The sequence below is a fragment of the Dermacentor variabilis genome, chromosome 11 (assembly GCF_050947875.1).
Source record: "Dermacentor variabilis isolate Ectoservices chromosome 11, ASM5094787v1, whole genome shotgun sequence".
Taxonomy (NCBI): domain Eukaryota; kingdom Metazoa; phylum Arthropoda; class Arachnida; order Ixodida; family Ixodidae; genus Dermacentor; species Dermacentor variabilis.
The window spans coordinates 111,719,610-111,742,171 of NC_134578.1; the positions used below are offsets into that span (position 1 = coordinate 111,719,610).

General features: G+C 45.5%; 1 protein-coding gene across 1 annotated transcript in view; it reads right to left on the bottom strand.

The window, feature by feature from the left end:
• Positions 1 to 1,019: 1,019 nt before the first annotated feature.
• LOC142564050 (acetylcholinesterase-like) overlaps positions 1,020 to 22,562 on the bottom strand; it is a 46,114-nt gene continuing 24,571 nt past the window's right edge. The window contains exons 2-4 of the mRNA XM_075674868.1: positions 19,269 to 19,554; positions 12,099 to 13,321; positions 1,020 to 1,188 (exon numbers count right to left, since the gene is read on the bottom strand). Coding sequence (XP_075530983.1) covers positions 1,047 to 1,188; positions 12,099 to 13,321; positions 19,269 to 19,535 — 1,632 coding nt within the window. The 5' untranslated portion in view covers positions 19,536 to 19,554 and the 3' untranslated portion in view covers positions 1,020 to 1,046. The remainder of the gene's footprint in view (positions 1,189 to 12,098; positions 13,322 to 19,268; positions 19,555 to 22,562) is intronic.

Below are 22,562 nucleotides of genomic sequence, written 5' to 3' on the forward strand. Positions count from 1 at the left end.
TGCGCTTAGTTTTACACTGATGATATTAAGTGGAGGACAGGACGTGGACGGACGTAGCACAATCACACCATGTTCAAGGTGATCCCCGTACGCGATCTCACCGTCTTTTTATCCATTGGAGAGTAGCATGTTTAAGAACACCTGATTTTATGACAACGTGCTCTACACTGGTACATTGAGACCCCTCCTCTCTCCCCACATCTCCGGTCCTAGAGGCGCCCTCTTCGAATACTTTTGTTCGCACGGAATATTTACCCATTTTAAAGCGTCTCCTACATAAACTTCGCAAGAGTCAGAGACGAAATCTGGAGAGGTCAAATACCACTTAACGAAACAATTACAGACCGAAGCTACCCGACAATCTGCTAACCAGGAGGCTAGCACTGTGCCAAAGCAGGGCAGAATTATTCGACAACTCGAAGTGGATGGAGGAAACTTATTTCTTTCCATGAACATTCATCCACTTGGCGGATGTCCGAAGAATTGATTTTATATATTTGTTTTCCCAGTGCGTCGAGTCATCGTTTGATTCGGCCTCGCTCTGCGATCTGTTAGCCTCCTGGTTAGCTCAGAGGTTAAAGTGACCAGCTCGTAAGCGCGTTCGTCGAGAGTTTGATTGCCGGACAAGGGCCCGTATTCGTTCAGTTGCGAAGATTTTTTTAACACAAAATCATGAGGATTTCATTTGTGCAGCGTGGTGCGTGACAATCACACTTTTGAAATTTCTAGTTTTCTTCCGTAACAGTACTCCAGTGCGTCCGACAGCAAATTCAACTAAGTGTATGCTTCAAAGAAAAACTCAAGGGAATGAAAATCGATACTGAACTGCTGCAATACTTGTAAGGAGACTATGTGCGCTGTCGCTGCCATTAGCTCTGAAACATAACACTTCTAATGCTGAACAACTTATTTATGAACAAGCGAATTTTACTTCTTCTAGAGGGGAAAAAGACTAGCAAATTCGCCAAATTAACCACTATCGTCATAGAATGTAGGTTTGATCAATGATGATACACATGGATAAGTAAACCCATTTTTAATTTCTTTTAGAACAGTGGCCTCCATCGCTCGCAGTGCCTTGCACGGAAATCCTGTGTCTGGTTGAAGGTATCGTGGTCCATCACCACCACGATGGGGGAACTCTGCGTGTATGGTGGCCATTGTTGGTTGTTCGGCAATTCTGGAACCCTGGGAGAAGAGAGATATTGTCCTTGTCACCGGAACTAATTTACGTAAAAAATAACGTGAGCAGTCCACGGCAACGGTGTATTTTTTGTTACAGTGAACCTGTATATGGCTAAGATCCCGGGTTTTCATCGCCGCCGTCGACAGAAAGCTGTCACCATCAATGGCTCATACCCCCGTAAGCAAGCAAAATATGTAATGGCTCATACCCCCGTAAGGCAGATGCTAGAAGCACTCAGCAAAGTGCAGCGAATGGTGCATACATTCTTTGGAATAACTCATACAACACAAAGAACAACATATGTTTCAATAAAGAACAAGCTCAAAACAAGCATCCTAACAACATAACTAATGACACGACGCTTATAATAGCAATGCGAAGTGCGTGACGCTCCACGTGTCCGTTGCCTGATGAGCATTACTGCTGAGCAAGCTGCCGCGGCGACGCTAGCGTGCGACGTGGGGTGTGACGTCCCTAGCCTTTCGTACCTAAAATGAGCAGCCTAGCAACTGATTTCAATGTTGTTGCGGCACTGCCATTGGTAGAGGCGTGCCTTCGGAATTAGGACTACTCCCATTACTACCATTACGTTAAAATAGCACTACAACCATCGCACTAAAGCCACAAAGCATTGCACACAACCCTCAACAGTTGCTCTGGTGGTTTTCAACAGCTTCGCTGGACATTCACTTTTGCAGGGCCGGGATGGCGAGTTCTTTTTAAGTTTTATTTATTCAGAAATACTGCAGGCCTTTTTTGACCCTAGAATGAACGCAACCAAATAATTAAAACATCACAAGCAACAATACATGAGAATGAGAAACCTTGCAGCAGAAATGGGTAAAATACAATTGTACACAATAGATATCGTAGAGAACTTAAGATACAAATTAACAGAGACAATTATATTACAAAAAATAAAGCAGCATAAATAAGTACAATAAGTTACACAAATTACAATCACATTCTGCCAGAGCGTAGTGTACGCAGTAAAAAAATGATGTTATCGAGCTGGTCAGCAAATTTATAGGACTCAAAAAGACTTACTGGCAGGGAGTTCCAATCATTCACTGTTGTCGGAATGCTATAGTTTGAGCAAAAGTGGGTGCCAATGATATGTCGGGTTTTGTTTTACACACTCTGTAAATTCAGTGACATTTCACTAGAAAATAGAATTGATGTACAAACGGTAGGCAATTGAATTTTTTTGCGTTTTAGTAACGCTGCTATGCCATTTAGTTTATTAAGGTGTGTCAGCGAGTCATGTCTCCTGTACTTGCCGCCAATATACCTAACTGCTTTTCTGTGTGCTCCCTCTTGTGGGGCAAAATCTTTTTAAGCATCAAACGCTTGTCGCCCTCGTTGTCGGCGACCTTCAAGTGGTCTTGAGTTTTGAGAACAAAACAAGATCATCCGGGCAACCAGTCAAAACTTGATAATATGGGGTCTCTGGCTTCAATGGAGGAACAAAAACTGAGGAGGGGCCCTACCCTCTCCGCGCGCTAGGAGAAAAGTGTGGAGAAAATGACGTATTAGGTTCGTCTCTTTTTCGCTGTTCTTTTGTTTCTTTTGCTGTAGCGGCCACGCTTTCGGGACACAATGGCGGCTTTGTTATGGTTCTGTGCGCCCGCACGTGTGACTCCGTAGGTTTCTTACCGTAGCAAAGGCGCCGTGTGGGCAGCTTTGCGTTCGTCTCCGTGTTTTGTTACGCTGTGTCATCAGGACCATGCTCTCCCGGATGTTGTTGTGGCCACGTGGGACAGGAGAGACTAAAGCTCGTGAAATGAAGGCGCATGCAACGCTGTTGGCAATGTACCGCGCCACGGCTATATTAACGGACGAAGGATTATCCGCGAGAAATTTTGCCCCCTTCTGCGAAATCATTCTAACATGCAAGCGAAAACCGAAACCGATGCGTTTCAGAATCTATACAATGAACGCCTTGCAGGTCAGTGATTCCTGCTTTTTACCGCGCATGGTGCATTTGATTATATAGTGTTCAGTAACTTGCCTTTGCGCAAATTAAAACACACGTTGCTTAACTGTTGCTTGTTTCTCGCAGTACTAGCGACAGCATGAAGTATTTTAAGAAGAGTGAGTTCGAGGTTCGCGCACACCTGCACAGGTGTAACACGATACGCGGGCTGATAGAGCGTTGAGCAGAATATGTGAATTTCGATGCCCTCGCCACCGTGCGCTGACCAGTCGACGCTTCATCCGGGAACACGGGAAAGAAGCAGCTGTTTTGACTTTGGGGACAAATCTTCCCTACTGCAGGCGTATCTTATCTGTGCACGCGAGAAGAGCAGGGAAGTGAAGGCTAGCGGATGCGCTGCAAGAGTGAGGAGGCTCCGGAGAACGTTCTCCTGCGAGCACATCAAACAGCTGTTCCATGGTGGCACGTAGACCCGTTTTACGCGCGTATACTGTTCTGCACCCTGCACCGGCCATTGCGAAACTTTGGTTCCGTTAAGCGTCACTTACCGTTGGAAGAAGACACCTGAGGCTGCAGTCAATGAATCTAAACGCGGAGTCAGGAAGGGCATTGTGCCTCTTCGCCGGCGTGCTGTCGTGGTGATGGGCGGCCACCCGAAATTTGTTCAATAAAGCACGACGATTCCTAAAGCCACAGCGAGAATACGTGCTTGTGCTCATAAACTATGAATGGGTCGCAAATGGGTCGGTATGTCGTACGTGTCTCCAGTGCATTCTTGCAGTGCAGTGAGAATGCGTACATTTTTTTTTCGTATCAACACATGTCTAGCTCGCAAGTCTGTCTGAGAGCCTCAGGAAGCCCAAGTAGAAAAAAGCAAGTACAAGGGAGCGATTAAGGCGACCTTTTTCTAAAACACGGGAGAACTGGGAAGCGGCCAGTACATGTGGTTGATGAGAACAGTTCGGTCGGCTGGCCTTAGAAAGCATGTTTCTTTTCCTAAAACCGGTAAAAGCTGCCGATTCGACCTCACGGCCCAATTTTCGAAGTTCATTATGAACTTCCTTCAACATGATTTCGGCAAGGGTAATGTAACGAGACATCGCGATTGCATCCTTTTGTTTAGTATGGCTGCGGAGCGCGCGCGTGCGAGCAGCCCGGTTGCGCTCAGCGCGGCGAGGTTTCGCGAGAAATGTAAACAAGACAAATGTAAACAAATGCATGAGGCAGAAACCTGGAGGCTTACGAAAAAGGTTCTACTTAAATTGAGGACGACACAAAGACATATGGAAAGAAGAATGATAGGTGTAACGATAAGGGATAAGAAAAGAGTAGATTGGGTGAGGCAACAAGCGAGAGTTCATGACATCTTAGTTGAATTCAAGAAAAAGAAAACGGCATGGGCAGGACATGTACTGAGGAGGGAAGATAACCGATGGTCATTAAGGGTTACGTGTACGATGCTCTACCAAGGTTGGGTGCAGCGGTGGCGTAGAGGTAGAACACCCCCCTCGCGTGCAAGAGGTCCGTGGTTCGAATCCCGGTGCCGCGCAATTTTCCACCGGATTAAAAAAAATCCGCGTGTTGATAAAATTGCATATACAGGCCCGGAGTGTGGCCTGATCCCGGTGACGAGAACCGGTAACGCACTCCCTCTCCAGAGCAGGATTGGCCACCCTGATGCAGTACTCGGCCACAACTTCCTATATAAGAAAAAGGCTAGCATAATCCTAATCAATAAAAAAGCGGACGCCAAAGACTTCCAAAATTATAGAGCGGTCAGCTTATTGTCCGTTGCCTACAAAGTATTAACTAAGGTAATTGCAAATAGAATCAGGAACACCTTAGACTTCCGTCAACCAAAGAACCAGGCAGGATTCAGTAAAGGCTACTCAACACATACCATATTCGCACTATCAATCAGGTGATAGAAAAATGTGCGGAATATAACCAACCTTTATATATAGCTTTCATTGATTACGAGAAAGCGTTTGATTTAGTCGAAACCTCAGCAGTCATGGAGGCATTGCGGAATCAGGGTGTAGACGAGCCGTATGTGAAAATACTGAAAGATATACTGAAAATACTGAAAGGAAAAAGATTGATGAACGTTTTCACGTCCATGACACTTGCTATGAAGCCGATACATGGAACGCATCTCTGATGAGGATGAACAACACTTGCTGTGGCTCGAGAACGAGTTCACTGTTCATATACTACAGGAGGTTCAAATAAGATGAGTCGCCTGAAGGAGTGGCACTCGGGGAAGTAGCTTTACGAACTTTGCCTAATACAGTACAATTTACTGAAAAATCACCAGCCATCGTACTGCAGAAAAGTGTTTCTTATCTGCTGAAGAGGGACTATTTGGCAGAGTTGGACTCATATGCCGCGGAAACTAATTGACCGCTGTTCTTGATCAAATTGCGCAATCTAAGTCACCCAGCTTGAATATAGCCAAGATGTCCGACATCAGTGCTGAACAACTGGCCATTAACATGTCTCGAAAGGAAATTGACGCCCTGAGGGAAAGTTAAAGAGTCGCTCCGCAGTCGGTGACGTAGTGTGGCTTGTGATATCTGGATGGCTGCATTGGCAAGTTATTAGTTGATTTTTGCAGTGGATCTTATGCCAACGTGCAAGAATAATGATCTCCGTACGCTTTCATTTAAGGCCGAAAAGGAGTGGCTTGTTTTGTCGAAGGCCAGAGCTCCCGTTTCAGAACAAGCTATTAAGTTTGTATGAGTCTCTTTCGTAACACCATCCAATGGTGATTATGCTCGAAGCTTTAAGCTGTATAATAAGCCTAAGTTTGACCGTGCGCTAATACGACGGTTGTATGTAATAATGGCAACCCCGAAAAGGGGAAATAAAGGAGCACTGATTGTGAACGAAGTCCTCATACTACATGTATGGTATACCGCAAGCCCTCAACCACAAACACAGGCGTTCCAGCTACTCGCACAAGCTGTGGAATCATTATGTGGGCTTGTGACAGTCACATGGTATTTAACAAAGAGATAGCCCGACATTGCGCTCTTTTGACTGGTCCAATGTTTATCTTTGTTTGTCTGGAACGTCCACTGCCAATGGAATGGTCAATGTTTATTATTATAGCCCCCCCTCCCCTTTACGCCTTATATTACCCATTTACAGAGGTATAACAATATAGCCGTGGTCTATGCCTGATTCCATTCCAAGTGTTGAATCATCCCTCGACCCTAAAGAAGGAAGCAAATCAATAAAAGAAAGCAAACTGATGTAAAATATTTCGTACAGCTGAGCGGTAATGCTGAATATATTTTTCCTAGGCAACTGGGACTCTTTTACGGGTACGGGGGATGCAAAATTAAATACATGTCCTTATTAGTGACGTGCTACATATAGTGAAGCTTAGTAGTTGAAGACCTCAATAACAGAATGCGTCGCAATAACCTTATTTTAAAAGGAATCCGTGAGCAAAAGAATCCGTGAGCACGGCACCGCATCGAGTATGCAGCGTACTCAGCTACTGCTATTGCAGGTGACCGTCACTTGGGCCGTTTGCTCAGCACTTCCCGGCACGTGCAGGCTGCGCACCGATGACGCGACACCGCCTCGGCTTGCCTTGGCAATCACGGCGCCGAATCCAGGCCAGACTTTCGCGCACATCTGGCAACGGCGCTTGGGGACTACAACGGACACCACCGGAAGAGGACTTAAAAGCCAGCCAGCAAGCGTCCACTTCGGACACGGCACCGCATCGAGTATGCAGCGTACTCAGCTACTGCTATTGCAGGTGACCGTCACTTGGGCCGTTTGCTCAGCACTTCCCGGCACGTGCAGGCTGCGCACCGATGACGCGACACCGCCTCGGCTTGCCTTGGCAATCACGGCGCCGAATCCAGGCCAGACTTTCGCGCACATCTGGCAACGGCGCTTGGGGACTACAACGGACACCACCGGAAGAGGACTTAAAAGCCAGCCAGCAAGCGTCCACTTCGGACACGGCACCGCATCGAGTATGCAGCGTACTCAGCTACTGCTATTGCAGGTGACCGTCACTTGGGCCGTTTGCTCAGCACTTCCCGGCACGTGCAGGCTGCGCACCGATGACGCGAGACCACCTCGGCTTGCCTTGGCAATCACGGCGCCGAATCCAGGCCAGACTTTCGCGCACATCTGGCAACGGCGTTTGGGGACTACAACGGACACCACCGGAAGAGGACTTAAAAGCCAGCCAGCAAGCGTCCACTTCGGGCACGGCACCGCATCGAGTATGCAGCGTACTCAGCTACTGCTATTGCAGGTTAGTTACGTACGGTGTGCTTCATGCATTAAGAGTAACAACTGCTGTTTGATCGCGGTGTCGTGCCCACTTCAGTGGATTGATGTCTTAAAGCGTTCTAATTTACTCCTGTGTTCGCTCTACTCTGCAATGTTTGAGTTGCTCCTCTTGCTTTCTGGCGACGTTGAGACGAACCCAGGTCCAATGTCAAAAGCTGAGGCAGATGCGTTTGCCTCGGCTCTTGAGTCGATAAAGAAACTAGAGGCCGCACAAGAGGCGCTCTTGGCGGAATTAAAAAGCGCAAAGGACAAACAAGCTGCCACCGATAATGAACTCATCATTCTAACAGCCAAGGTTGCAGCGCTTGAGTTGGCCACTTCCTCAGAAAGCGCTGCAAACTCGAGCGTGAAGGAAAAAGGAAGCAGAACTTTACGTGATGTCTCAGATCAGCTGCAAACAATAACTTCAAGATGTGAAGATGCAGAAAACAGGCTCAGACGAAGTAATTTGCTGTTTTTCGGGATAGAAGATGACCCTAAAGAGGACAGGGCTACCCCTGAAAAGAAAGTCATAAAATTCTGCTCTGAAAAACTGCAAACTGCAACAATCAGTTCACAATTCGAACGCGTACATAGGCTTGGGAAATATCACGAAGGAAAGAACAGGCCTATAATAGCTAAACTAACCTTTTTTAAAGACAAGCAACGCATCTTGTCATCCGCACACAAATTAAAATGCTTAAAGTATTCAATCGGTGAAGATTTCTCGCCAGCTACACGACAAGCTAGAAGGAAGCTGCTTGACTTCGCCAAACCTCAAAAAGTTCCTTTTAAACTGTCAGTAGATCGGCTGCTTATAAGTAACCAGACTTACACGTACGACAAGAACACCGATACCATTGTCATGTCACAAAGATAGCTAGACATAAGCACTTGCCCACGGGCTCTTCCACAGTCAAAGCTACCTATCAATGGGTCTTTGTTGACACTATCTTACGCAAACATACGAAGCATCATGCCCAAGCGCGAATTAGTTTGCTCTCTGCTTGACGATAACGAATCTAATATTCTTGTTCTTACCGAAACATGGCTAAATCCTGACGTTACAGACGACGAAATTCTTCCTGATAACCATTCTTATAATATTTATCGCAAAGATCGAACTAGCAAGAGAGGCGGGGGTGTTCTTCTTGGTGTTAAAAAATCATTATCTTCACTTATTATAGACTCGAACTCACCTCTTGAGATTGTGTGGGTTGAAGTAATAATAAATACAACCAAACTACTGGTAGGTGCCTGTTACCGTCCACCTGACTACAGCACTTCTTTCGTTACAGAACTACGCAATAGCTTAACCACGGTCCTCCAGCTCTGTCCTGCGCATTCTGTTTACTTATCCGGTGATTTTAACTTTCCGCTCATAAATTGGCGTAGTCTATCATCATCTTGTCGAACATCTGTGGATTTTCTTAACTTAACTTTAGATCTTAACCTGTTCCAGGTCGTTAACAAACCAACCCGTGGTACTAACATTCTAGACCTTATACTCACCAACACTCCCGATACGATTGAATCCGTAGTTAATCTAAACGGCTTTAGCGATCACGATCTACTTCAGGTAACAATCAGTGTTCCACTACCCTTTTCAGGGATCTCAAAGAAAATAATACGTGATTATAACAAAGCAAACTACTCCAAAATAAACGATGAACTTGAAGTATTTTTCAACCGCACGCTACTTCCTTCCTTTTATAATCGCTCGGTGGAAGATAACTGGGTATGTTTCAAGAATAAAATGTCTGCTCTAATTAACAAATATATCCCATTGATCTCGATAACAAATGACAAAACAAATCCTTGGTTTACTAATGCCCTACGTAAGCTCAGGAATAAAAAGAAACGTCTGTACAATACCGCTAAACGCGTCAATAATGCTCCTTCGTGGGAAAGGTACAGCCTTTGCTTAAAAACGTACTGTTCTGCCTTAGCTACAGCTAAAAATAAATATTTCTCCACAGATTTACCTTCTCTCTTAAATTCGAATCCGAAAAAGTTTTGGCGAGTTATATCACCTGACCGTGACTCTAACCGGATAGCCTTGCATAGCGATACAAATACTCCCCTCCCTGACAGTGAGTGCCCCTCTGCGTTTAATACCTTTTTTCATCGATTTTCAGCCGCGAGGATCATACCAATGTACCTGGTGTTGCTGATTATGACTGGCAATTCATGGAAAGTATTGAAATCTCGGTGGAGGGAATTGCATGTCTTATTAATAATTTGAAGTTTTCTACTTCATCTGGTATTGACAATATTAGTTCCAAGATATTAAAAAATACCATTTCTATATCCAGTAACATTCTGTACCATATATTCAAGCAGTCTCTGTCATCGGGACAACTGCCCAATGACTGGAAAATGGCCAAAATCATACCCATATTTAAAACTGGGAATAAACACTCCCCGGAAAATTACCGTCCAATTTCATTGACCTGCATTTGCTGCAAAATGCTCGAACATATAATTGCTTCTCATATTTATAATCACCTAGAGTCCAATAATTTCTTTTTTCGCCATCAACATGGTTTCAGGAAAGGATTATCATGTGAGACACAGTTACTCGAATTCACGACTGACCTGCACCTTAACATGAACAATAACCAGCAGACCGATTGCATTTTCCTTGACTTTTCTAAAGCATTTGATCGTGTAGCTCATTGTCGCCTTATTGCTAAATTAACTGCAGTTCGAATTGACTCCTTCACTCTAACATGGCTTCGTAATTTTCTTTCGAATCGTCAACAGTTCACGGTTGTTAATAATATTGCTTCGTCTCCTACTTACGTTACTTCTGGTGTGCCTCAGGGCAGCGTTCTGGGCCCTTTACTCTTTCTAATTTATATAAATGATTTGCCACTTAATGTTTCTTCTCGCTTACGTATTTTCGCTGACGACTGCATTATTTACAGATCAATTAACAGTACTGACGACCACCTAGCCCTTCAAAATGACCTTAGCCTAATTCATAATTGGTGTAACACCTGGTTAATGGCTTTAAATGTATCAAAATGTCAGGTTATTTCTTTTAGTCGTAAGCGTGCCAACTCACATTTTTTATACAACGTCAATAATAAAGAATTGTTACATACAGTATCGTATAAATATTTGGGTTTTCACCTAACCGAAAACCTCTCCTGGACAGACCATATTGCAGCCGTTTGCGCAAAAGCTTCAAGGACACTAGGTTACCTACGTCGTAATCTGGGTAATTCACCTTCCAACATCCACAAATTGGCCTATCAGACATTTGTTCGTCCACAGCTCGAGTATGCATCATCCATTTGGTCCCCACATCCTACATACTTAATCGACATGCTTGAATCAGTCCAGAACCGAGCTGCCCGTTTCATTTCACGTAATTATAGCCATCACTCCAGCGTAACGCAAATGAAACTCGATCATTCCATACAGCCTTTAGTTCTTTGCCGTAATATCGCTCTGTTATCCTTGTTTCACAAATATGTTTATAATGCCACACAATCCACACTACATATCCAGACCGCCTCGAACACGTCTCGTAGATTAAATAACCACTTAAGTTTTGCGCGCATGTACGGTACGACACATGCTTTTAACTTTTCCGCACTCCCTACGGCCATTCGCTTGTGGAACAATCTGCCTGAGCACATTGCTTCTGAGTCAGATCAAGAAAAATTTCGTCATCTCCTACACGAGCATTTTTCATAATAGCACTTACAAATCACTTTATCTTTTTTCGTACACTTTGCAATCTGCTTCGAACATCCTGTGATATATTTTTTTTTTTGATGCGTTGCTATCTCGCTCTTGTGAATTGCTATTTTATGCTGCGTCGTGTGTTCACTTGTATGCCTTGTATATATTATTGCTTTTTAGCGTCTTTTTCCCTGAATATCACTTGAAGAATTGTGCTCCCTGATGTGTTCATCTTTTGTGTATTTTACTTTCTAGTATTAATGCCTTGCGTTACGTTTTACTCATGTTATTTCCTTAAGTGTACCTTTGTGGCCTTTCATTACATCAGTAGTTCCTGTTTCATGTTTTAATCTAGATAGTATTGTTGATGAGGCCTGTATTGAGGTATATCTTTTGTGTACTACATTAGAAGGCTGCTTACTCTGTGACCCCCCTTACACAATGCCCCCATGGGGCCTGTAAGGTATTTTAAATAAATAAATAAATACGTATCTGGGGGGGGGGGGGCTGTACCCATGCATATTCTGAGCAATAAATATACAAGCTGGCGTGCTTCAAATAAAAAGTCAGTATTTTGTTAGCGCTTTCTCTCAGTTATTCGTATCTCTGTTTATTCTTGTTTTACTCGAGTTGTTGAAACTTAGTTATAACGTTTTTAAACACACGGGACGAAAATGCATTATATCGTCTGAAAACGAGATCACACGTTTCCTTCCCACTCCTGTCAGCCGCAGTACGAAGGTGTTCGGAGTGCATGGTTTGTGTTTTGACATTTAGGTGCACTTTGCGGAACTCAAAGCGGTCAACGTAATGGGGAGTGCATGCGCCATGACGGTGTTCATGATTACTTCATTCCTGTGCACTTTCGGTAAGTGAAAACAAATACCTTATATTTCAGTTAAATATATGCCTCCGGACATGCTCACACTAAACATAGATTGGTTCTTAGTCAAGTGAAGGTGAGAATACGCAACAAACCCATTTTCAGAGAAGGTGGCCATCATCCGCATGAAGGCCTCACTCATGCGGCCGTCCCGCGATGCTGGCTCCGCGGCGTACTTCTCTCCGAAAACGAACGGTATTTCGAAGCAATGGGGCGTCCCCATCCAGCCAGGCAGAGTGGCTGTCGCCGACTTGTGGGCGAAGACGTAGGTGAACACTTTACCTCCCCGTTCGCTGTGCTTGTCTGCCATGAACCGTAACGGGCAGTTGAAAACCCTGTCTGACGAAAAGTCGACGTACTGCCTCCTGAGAGCGTTGTTGTCACCTTGCGGTGCGTCGTCAACGTACATTCGTAGCACGTCTGGTGTGTCTTGCTTCCACAAACGTGACAAACAGGCTTCAAGAGACTCAGTGACTCTATTTGGAGACACCGAAACAAGGTCTTCAATTATGAAGTCAGGCACCGGCGGGAACATGAACAAGATAGCCGCTTCGTCGGAAGTGACTCCCGCCATGACATCGACAGGCGTGAAAAAACCACGCTTCATTGCCTCTATTGGATTCCTGGGGAGGAAGGCGTCGTGATAGGTTGGAAAGAAAGACATAAGTTTGGGGGCCACACTCTGTCCAGCCGCGGCAACGAGCTCCTCTGTGGACTTGTTGCGGAGGCAATTTATGATATTCTGTGGATTGGAAGGCAGGTCGATCGTACCCCCCTCGGAGCAGCCGACGATGGCAGCCACCTTGTCACCCTTGACCATGCTCTCATGAACCGTGTCCCATACATCAATGCTGAACATAGTGCCACTCATCAAGAGTGCTCTCTTGAAGAGACCCTCGCTCATCGGTGACATGATGTGTGCGTGCACGCTCATTGACCCCGCACTCTCTCCGAATAATGTGACTTGTTGCGGGTCGCCTCCGAAAAATTCGATGTTCCGCTGCACCCACTTCAGCGCCATGACTTGGTCTAGAAGACCGACGTTCCCCGGCGCATCTGGGGAGTTCGCGTTCAGGAAGCCCAGGATACTTAGGCGGTAATTCATAGACACGACAAGGACCTCCGCGAACGCAGTAAGCACGGCTCCGCTGTAATTCGCCTCATTGGCGCTGCCGAACGCGAAGCCCCCTCCGTGGATCCAGATCAAGACCGGTCGACTCGAACCGGCGTTCCTGGCGAGCTCGGGGACCCATACGTTGAGATAAAGGCAGTCCTCCGTAAGGTTGAGGTGGTCCATGCCGAAGCCGGGAAAGGTTACCTGCACATCAAAAACGTAGGCACCCGAGGTGTGTAATGTGTGCGTAACATCGTGTAATGCTCGCAGTGAGTTTTGATATTTATCTGACACTGACGCTAGAATAAACTTAAGGGCACCAGTACAAATTTCATCAGTTATGCCCGCAACGGCGAACATCTACCGCGACAAAATTACTCGCATCCTATTTGCACTTTGGACATTTTACAAGCAGATTAGAGGCGTGAAACAAGAAGGTATTTAGAGTAGAATCATCATCATCGTCAGCCTACTTATGCTTACTCCAAGGTGGAGGCTTCTCCCGGCGATCTCCAATTACCCCTCTTTAGCGCAATCGACACCATGTCACGCCTGCGAATTTCCTGACTTCTTCTCAACACTTAGTAACGTGCTGTACTTGCCTTTACTTGCTTTCTCTGGGCGCTTATTTGTAATTGTTGTAGACCATCGCTTATCTGTATTGTGCATCACATATGGTCAAGCCATCTCCATTTCTTCTTCCTTGTATGAACTATAATATCGGTTACGAAAGTTCGCTCTTTAATCAACACCGCTGTCTTGCTATCTCTTAACGATATGCCTACATTTTACGTTGAATCACTCGTTGAGTGCTTCGCGAGCTTCTTTGCTAACCCCAGTTTTTTCCCATTCCTTAGTGCCGGTAGAAAGCATTGATTTCAGGCTGACGGTCCTGATTTGTTAATGCCGGCCCTATGCGGTCTGTCCCATCAGGATTCTTTTGTAAACTTATTTCCTGTTGCCCCGCTCACCTGTGAATAATTAGTATAGTAAATGTTACTTGTGGATATATTTTAGAGTTTGAGTGTTAATCACAAATTCTCGTGCTCTACAATTCTCAATAGTAGTCAGCATGTTTCAAAACTGTTTTCAAAGGTACTCTTACACTTTATCAGCTAAAGTAGTCAATAATTTCTTGCTAGTCATTTACATCAATGGTGGAAAAGAGAGCGTCATTTGCAGACTGCACGTGGAAGATATGGTCTCCTTTGATCCTCACTGCTAACTGTTCCCACTCTAACCACCCTAAAGCTCCTAAGCATGCAGTGAATAATATTGTAGAAGTTGTCTGTATGTGCCAGCCTGACCACTTTCTTGTTTAGTATTTTTCCGCTTATTTGTGAAGAATTGAGGTAGTTGAGTATTATTTATACACATTCACAAGGATATTTACATGTGATTCCCGTACTCCTTGACTAGACAGCGCCGCGGTGACTGATTGTATCCTTACTGAAGCGAACGCCGTCCTGTAATCTGTGATATCAACTAGGTGCAGTACTACACCCCAGATTTCTTAATTACTCGATTTACTACATGGATCTGATCCACTGTGACATATCCATTCCTTAGTCGGTTTTCACTCATGGTTCGATGCTCTTTAGGTCGATTGGCTTCAGTAGGGTAGAATTTAACAAATATATCGCTTGAAAGCATCCCATGTGGTCTCAAATATTATAATTTCACCTTCCCAATTTCTTCTTCCTTTATTTAAATGCACAGACTATTTGTAACTCCCATGTGGAGCGACATATTTCAGAAGAAGCTTGGGACGGAGTAGGAAGCCAATTTCTCTCAGCTTGTTTAAGATATATTTAGATACGTAGATAATTTCTGTATTGCGTCGTAACGTGACTAATGCCTAACGCGATGTCGCACACATTTGAAGAAAAATTAGGAGACAAGGCATCAAGTTAAATAATTTTTATTTGCCCTATGATTATTAGTTACAGTTCATCGAACCAAGATAGCCCATTAACGCGCATCATGTCTGCTTTTATCGACTACGCAGATATGTTAATGCTATTCTTGTTTACAGTTAAGTGCCCTTTAAACTGGCGAAAATAGGAATCGTGCACGTCAGTGATGGTTCAACGTAGAAAAAATTGTGCGAGCCCCTAAACGAATTGAACTTACAATCACAGGTCGACAAGTCACAACAAGCTAGCTATGCGCAGATTGTTACCACATTAGACTGTGCTAAATTTATTAAGAAATTGAAGGGCACCCAGAGAAAGGTGCGCAGCCTTAGAGATGATCGTAAAACAAGATTTCCAGTTACTCCGTACCTACGCAGGATAACTTATAAAGTGAAGCCCCTAGGAGCTGGACTTAATATTGACGTCCTGTTTCAACGTATTTCTTCCCGTGATCTTAGAAAGTTCCATAGCTTTACTACTGTACACAGCGAAGAATTTCTGGAATATATTTCATGCAGTCTATTACAGTGGACCTGTTAGAGCCTCGCTGGGTTTCTCTTGACGTCCGCAGCTTACCCGAGTTAGGGGAGAGAGAGCTACGAGAGTGAAAGCAAAGCATAAAAATAGCATTGCACAGCACAGCGACGCGGCGAGAGTGGATGGAGCCTAGCGGGGGAGAAGCAGCGGTGCGTACGCGAGCGAGGAACGCAGCCCGGATGCGTGCCCTCTCCTGTGGCGCGCCAAGCCAACGTTGGCCAAGCAGGGGGTGAGTATGTGAGGCGAGGGAGGAGGGGTGTTCTCCTCCGGCTGCTGCTAGCGTGCCTTGATGTCCGCCTCGCCCGCCGCTCTATACAGCGTTGAGACAACCGCGGCGTTTACTACGGAGTTGGCCACGCGAAAAGCGGACGCCGTAGTGGACAACTTTAGGTTGTTTCACATGGCGCAATTGGGACGAAAAAAATCGTTCTGCCGCGCACGTCGCGAATCGATTTTTGCTGACATCTTTCACATGCGTCTGCGACAGCGCGATTTCCGTCGCAGCGATGCGCAATGTTGCCCCTTGCTCACTAACTATATATGCCTCTACCATTAAATAAAAGCAACATGGAAACTAGTCCTATATTAGATTTTTTCTATTATTCCTCTATAATAATATGAGTACACCATATTTTAACGTTTAATAGCATTGAGACTTCACTATCAGATGTGGTGAGTGAGACGTTGCACAACACCGCAAGTATGAGCGTGTGGCTCGTGCAGCGTCGGAGGGGTGGTTTCGTTTAGTACACTCTAGTTTCGTTGTTACTATGGAAGCCACAACTTCTTTTCTGGAGGAGTATTTGCTTTTGCAGGAGAACATGCTACTATTGCGTGTGGAAGTACAAGCAGCTGGCACAATTTGTAGCGATGAGGAGGTTGACGACGGTGGCGATGGGCACGGGAAGTGGGCACGTGCCTTATGTTGAGGTAGCGTCCGCTCCCGACCTGGATAGCGCGCAGCTTCTTCTTTTAAACGAATCGTGTAAGCGTAAGACACAGTAAAATGCTTACGAAGCTCCTGAGCCGCAGGCGCTGGTAGGTTCGCCCTATTAAAACATAACGAAAACAGGCGCGCGACATTGGTCCACAGAGCTAACAACGCGCCATAAAACAGGAGAGTGCCTATTTCGACGGCTCTTTGTTTCCTCCCACATTGCCCTTCCCACATCGCGCCGATCGCTGAGACTCAGCGACGGCATGACCAACTTGTTGGAATCCAGCCGCGGAGAACCCACCACGTTGCGGCGGTCGCTGAGCGATGGAATTCGCTGTATCGCTGACTGAAAATCGCGCCATGCGAAACAACCTTTTGGCGGAAACCCTAGGGATGCGTTGCCGGCACTCGTGTGTCGTGTTTGCAACTTGGCACTATTTTACTGGCCTTCCCCCAGCGCCGCTATTCTCTCGTGTTTGCGACAGCAGAGCCACGCATAACCTTTACCTATGCGGTTTAGCTGTCACAACGTTCATGTAGGCTTATTTGGTCATTGTATGCCCGTACATGAAAGACATCTTCAGACGTCATAAAATCATCTGGGATGTCGCATTTGTTGCCCATTGCGGAGGGCGTGGGAGCGTTCCCGTTTTATGTGGGACAGAGATAGTTTTTAAAACTTTTTAACCAAATCACGCGACAATTATCATAGGCCTTCCGTATTAGGAAAAGAGGGGATGCTTGCGTCAAGCCATCCCTTTGTGGTGCAAACATTTCACGAACGTTGGCACATATGTATTTTCAGATTTGTGCTTTCGGGTCTTTAGCGTGTAAGTATCGGTGTATCGTTTTTATGTTCATTCCGTGCTTTGTTTGGTATGTTCGCTGACTTATATGTTCATAGTTGTGATGCTTCTTCAATACATCCTTTCACTTGGAGTAAAAGCCTTGTCGTGTGGTTTCCCATGTCTTTATTGCGCTTTAAAGGTTCTCATAATAAATGTTACTTTTTAGCCAGGCTATCCATCTTAGAGCAGCTATATATTGCGTGTTGTCATCAGGAGTCAGGCAGATTAAGTTTTAATGTTTGATTTAAGGTGAATGTATTCGAGCAAATTTTTAGTGGTCACTTAAGTAGGTTGGCATGATTGGAAATGATGCAGGCTGTACTCGGCTTTAGCAACACCTAAAGAAATACTCTCTTCGCGCGTTATCATTAATGAGGGTAATGTTGCTGGACTCGGAAGAAAGCCCACGGAATACGAAAATGAGTGGCGTCATTGTCTTCTGGTGCGTCTGATGTCAAGCGCTTTTAATCAGGTTTCCGTAGAAGGAAGGCCAGCATCGCGACTTGAAGGCGTTGTTTCTGTATTACCCTATAAAATGAAAAGTTAATTAGTGGCATGCGTTTTAATTGACCTATAAGTTCTCCACACAGCGTAGTTGAGACAGACTTTGGCGGTGGACAAATCTAAAATTTGTAGCTCTTTCGGCACGTCTGATGCGTATGCTAAGCTTAGTAAGTATGTGTCAATGATGCGGCATTTACAAGCGTTATGCCCATGTTTTACTGGCGTCCTGGGAGAACAAAAAGCCAGATTGAGTTCAAACTTAAAGATAACAGGGCACAGTGCCTTGGGTGAGAGCGTTAGAGTGTGTAATCTAACTAGGGGCAGCCAAAATGTTCAACAGAACTTTTTGTAAAAAAGAAACTCTTCGTTGAAACTTAAGCTGTGACTCCACAAGGACGCAAAAGTCAACTATGCATGTTGTTTTTCTTCTGGATTATCATTTAAATGTTTACTATGAATTTGACTCTCACGGAATGTAAACAAAACAGTAGCTGACCAGGAGGTATGAGGTCGAAGTGATCTAGAGTTTGTCCAACATGGAATGTCGCTGGGGCCAACATTTCCACCAATGAAGTGATAACGTGAATGCAGCAACTGCTTTCCTGAGCGTTGACGTACGCGTAGTTAACTCCCCCCTATACTCAATAGGAGAGTGCAATATGCCTGTGTCAGACCAGCCTTTTCTACTCCTCCTCCTCCTACACTGATGGCGGGGGATTGCAAGCTAGGAGCACATAACGGCTAAAGAAAGCATTTGCTGCTCTGATGAAATCAAGTCCGTTTGTTGAGATGCTGGCTCAAGCGACGTTCCTTGTTCTATGACTATTGAGCTCCCGCGGTATAAATACTGACACGTGTACTTGTTCATCTTGATGGGGTGACCGCGTTTCATCGTCCAACAAATGTTATTGCTTGGCGCAGGGCGCACCTGTGTGTATTGAATGTTTCTGGAATGTTATCGATGGGTCTATCCGTTGTCTGGTGTCACCGAACTTTGTGCAATCTGATTGCATGTATGCGCTACGCGAATTGTGTAGTAATTTCCGGAAGACACGTGGGCACCAGCCGTTTCTCTGGTAGTTCCGATTACTCATGTATAAAAGCCGCGCGCTTGACCCACTCATCAGATTTTTGATTGATCGCCGACTGTGTTCGCCACTGTTGTTCTGCTTTGAGTGTAAGTTTCTTTTGTGTGCACAGGTTCGCCCAATAAAAAGTCAGTTTCGTCATTCACAGTTTTTTGCGACTGCAGTCTTCATCTACACTACAATGTGACAATACTAAGCGCGTGCCCCTTTTGTCAGTTTTTGATTTGCTGCATGATTTTCTGTTACACGTGTTTTTCCACACGTAACAATATTAAGCAACCTGCCCCTGTCGCACGTTATCGCAGTCTTCTATACACGTACCTGAGGGCACATTGTAGATCCTGCAGTGGCATCTAACGTTCCTTCCCACGGTGCCTTTGGTTGTGGAGGACGGAACCTGAGCTTGCCTACGGGAGGCTCCGCGAAAGGAATGCCGCGGTACTCCTCCACAATCTTGCCGAGGCTGCGGACAATCTTGCCACGAACACGGCCCTCGGTTGTTTGCCTCTCGACGTGCATGTCTTCAGCCGTGGCACTCAGAAGGGCCGTGAGGGCAAGGAGCGCCAACCACGCTGCTTTGACCGCCATTGCTCTACACTCTGCTTACCTGCACGTTAGAAGGTTTTGTGAAAAGGAATTAGGCGAATAAACACAGTGATAATTTTTTACATTGGTTGATTTATTGCCCTGCTTCTCAAGGGACACCAAGAGCGACACTTGGTCAGGTTAGGCTTGCAAAATATCCTTTTTTTCTAGTATTTCTAGCATTCATTTCTAGTATTTCTAGTATTTCCTAAAATTTCTAGTATTCATTTGGCTGAGCAAAGTTGAATTCTAGTCGAGAGACCGGACGCGAAACGCCTCACTTGCAGAATCTTGCGGCGGCAACTCAGCTTCGACACGTCAATGTGACGTCGCTGATTTCATATGGCACGCATTTTCGAGTACTTGGGCCGTTTTGGCACAGGAAAAGTTTATGAAACCACCTTATCGTCCTTCCTTTATTTTAAAAAGTTAGATGCGAGTAAGCGCTCTTATGACAGGTGTCACTAGAGGGAGTTGGTGCTCCAATATCATTTTAAGACAATTCTCATTCAACCAGGCTCTTGTCATGGTTAGTGCGGCTAGTGGAAGGAATCCTTTCTATTGTCATTTTCACCACCATGCCTTACATCATGTGCCATCATCATCAGCGTCGTGTGTATGCCTGTACATAGCCTCCTATATAACTTCTATTCCTGTCGGATGATGGGTGAACCAATGGAAAGCGACCGTGGTTGGAACTATGGCTGTGGCGCTGCTTACGTAGGGTGGTATCGAGCACACTTACGTTTTTGGTGTTCGCTGCTGACAACAAAAAGCATGTGCGTCAATAAAAGAGCAGCAGCATACATCTGATTGCCGAATTATTAGCGAAGCTATAGCGAATCAATAAATACCAGCCGCTGTTTGAATTTCTACAGAGAGGCGCCACTTAGGTTGAGGTCTCCGGCTAGCTCACCCCAAACAGGCACGGCAGTTGAGCCGCCCGCAACCACTACTCAATATCATTATTATGTGAAGTGTGCTAATAACTTTGGTGGTCTGCTGCCGCTACTCTGCGGCAATGCCACACCCTGGTCGCCTAGCGCCTGGTGAGTGTTGCCACTACCCTGAATATGCTGATTTTCACCCTAAGTATGTGGCATTTCCTCAAACGACGGCCGTTTTTCGGTCATCCGACTGGCACAGAAGTTATCTAGGAGACTGCGGTTTGTAGTTAGAGTCGCGAGCCGCAAATGCAACGCGCTTTCTGCACCGACCGGCTACTGCCGCTCGAATCATGGCGCATCCTCTGAAACCAAAAGCAAACTTGTCCGCGGCCGCCACTTCGCTCACCGCTTGGCCTTTGCCTTTCTGAATAAATGCAAAGTCGCTATGTGAGGCGCCGTCAGGTTACCCTATAATGTTACCTCAAAGCGAAGTTTTTCTGCCTCATTAAAGGCTCTTTGTGGTAGGTAGGTAGGTAGGTTTGTTCCTTGCTTAGTTCCAGGTCTCTTCTATTAAAAGAAATGCAAAGACGATGGTGGAATCAAACGTCTGGCCTCCTGCACATAAGTACAATGCTCTAATCAATAGGCCGCAGTTGCAGGCGCACATTCATCGTTCCAAACAAAACCAGACTCTTTTATAAGCTTGGCGGGTGCGTCACGTGCCAGCTACTCGCATTCGTCCCTCGCAGCTAGGGCTTTGAGACGATGTGTTACATGGAAGTGCAACTTCGCGATCGACCCACATGCTCCAGTCCTTTCCACGGAAGAGCTAACGCTACGTAGAAGCTGTGAGACATTGTACCACCTTAATGGTCGGCCCAGGTCGAACAGGTTTTGTCTTTTCCTCGCAGAAGTACGAAAGTAATTGTGAAAACCATGTGACATAGACATAGATTCACATCGTATGACGACCCGCCGCTGTTTCTTAGTGGCTGTGGCGGTGCGTGCTAACCTCGATGCGGACGCGTTGGCCGCCTTTCGATGGGGACAAATGCAAAACACATTTATGTTAAAAAGCTCGTCGATTTAGAATTTGGTGCACGGTAAATTATCCCACAAGGTCAAAATTAATACGTAGTCCCCCAGTACGGCTTGCCACATGTTGAGATGATGGTTTTTGCCGAACAATTTAATTTAATTTCAATTTATTTTATTTTCCCATCTTACAGTACAGATGGAGGGGTTACAAGAACAACTAAGTTAACCTATCATTTCATAAATCGTAACATGACAAAGATGACGCCTCAAACCATGTTTGTCTAGCACATGCCCGTCCAGCAGGTATGAAGATCTCAAAATCCGGTAGTGTTGTTACGCACAAGCTTGTGTTGCACACACAACTGCTCTCATTAGGAGCACGTTGTTCCGCATAGTAACGCTTTACTGAACCTCGAGGTATGCTGGGTAGACAGGTACCTGCAAAATGCTTCGCATAGCGTCAATTCCCACGGTGCGTAAGATCTGCATAATTTTATTGGAATGGTTTTCTTGACTGCTCTCCCTAGATTTAGGCCACTGACTTCTGGTATGAGCCATGTATACGCGTGGAACTTGGATTACTATGCCAGAGGCTATTGTGTCAGCCGCTGCCTCGCACAATTGCCGTTTCTGGTGTAGTGCAGAACAGCGTGAGATATAGTGCAAAATAAGGTGGCCAGCGGTGGCATGTCATATTTAATTTTTTTTTTCATTTTATTATACCCCTCAGGGCCAAGGGTACTACAGTGGGAGAGTGGTAAATTCAAAAACATGAAGAAGACAGACGCAGCTGGTTACATGAGTGTTTAAATGGCCCTTGTATATAAAATATTGCTACACGCGTGTGATATTTGATTGTTTGAACTGGGCTCGCGCTGTCAATCTAACCGGTCAGCGCTGCGACCGCTGTTGTAAATATAAGCTGTAAGTAGTTGCTCGTCTTACTGACTCGTACTTCGGGTAATATTGTGGTGGAGGGTGCCGTTCCCCGTCCTCACCACGGAGCTCCGCAGCGGCCGCACTCTTTCGCTTTCCGCAATGGCTCCCAGTGACGACACCTCGACTCCCTCTAATCCTGCGACCCCGACAACAAGGTAGGTTACGG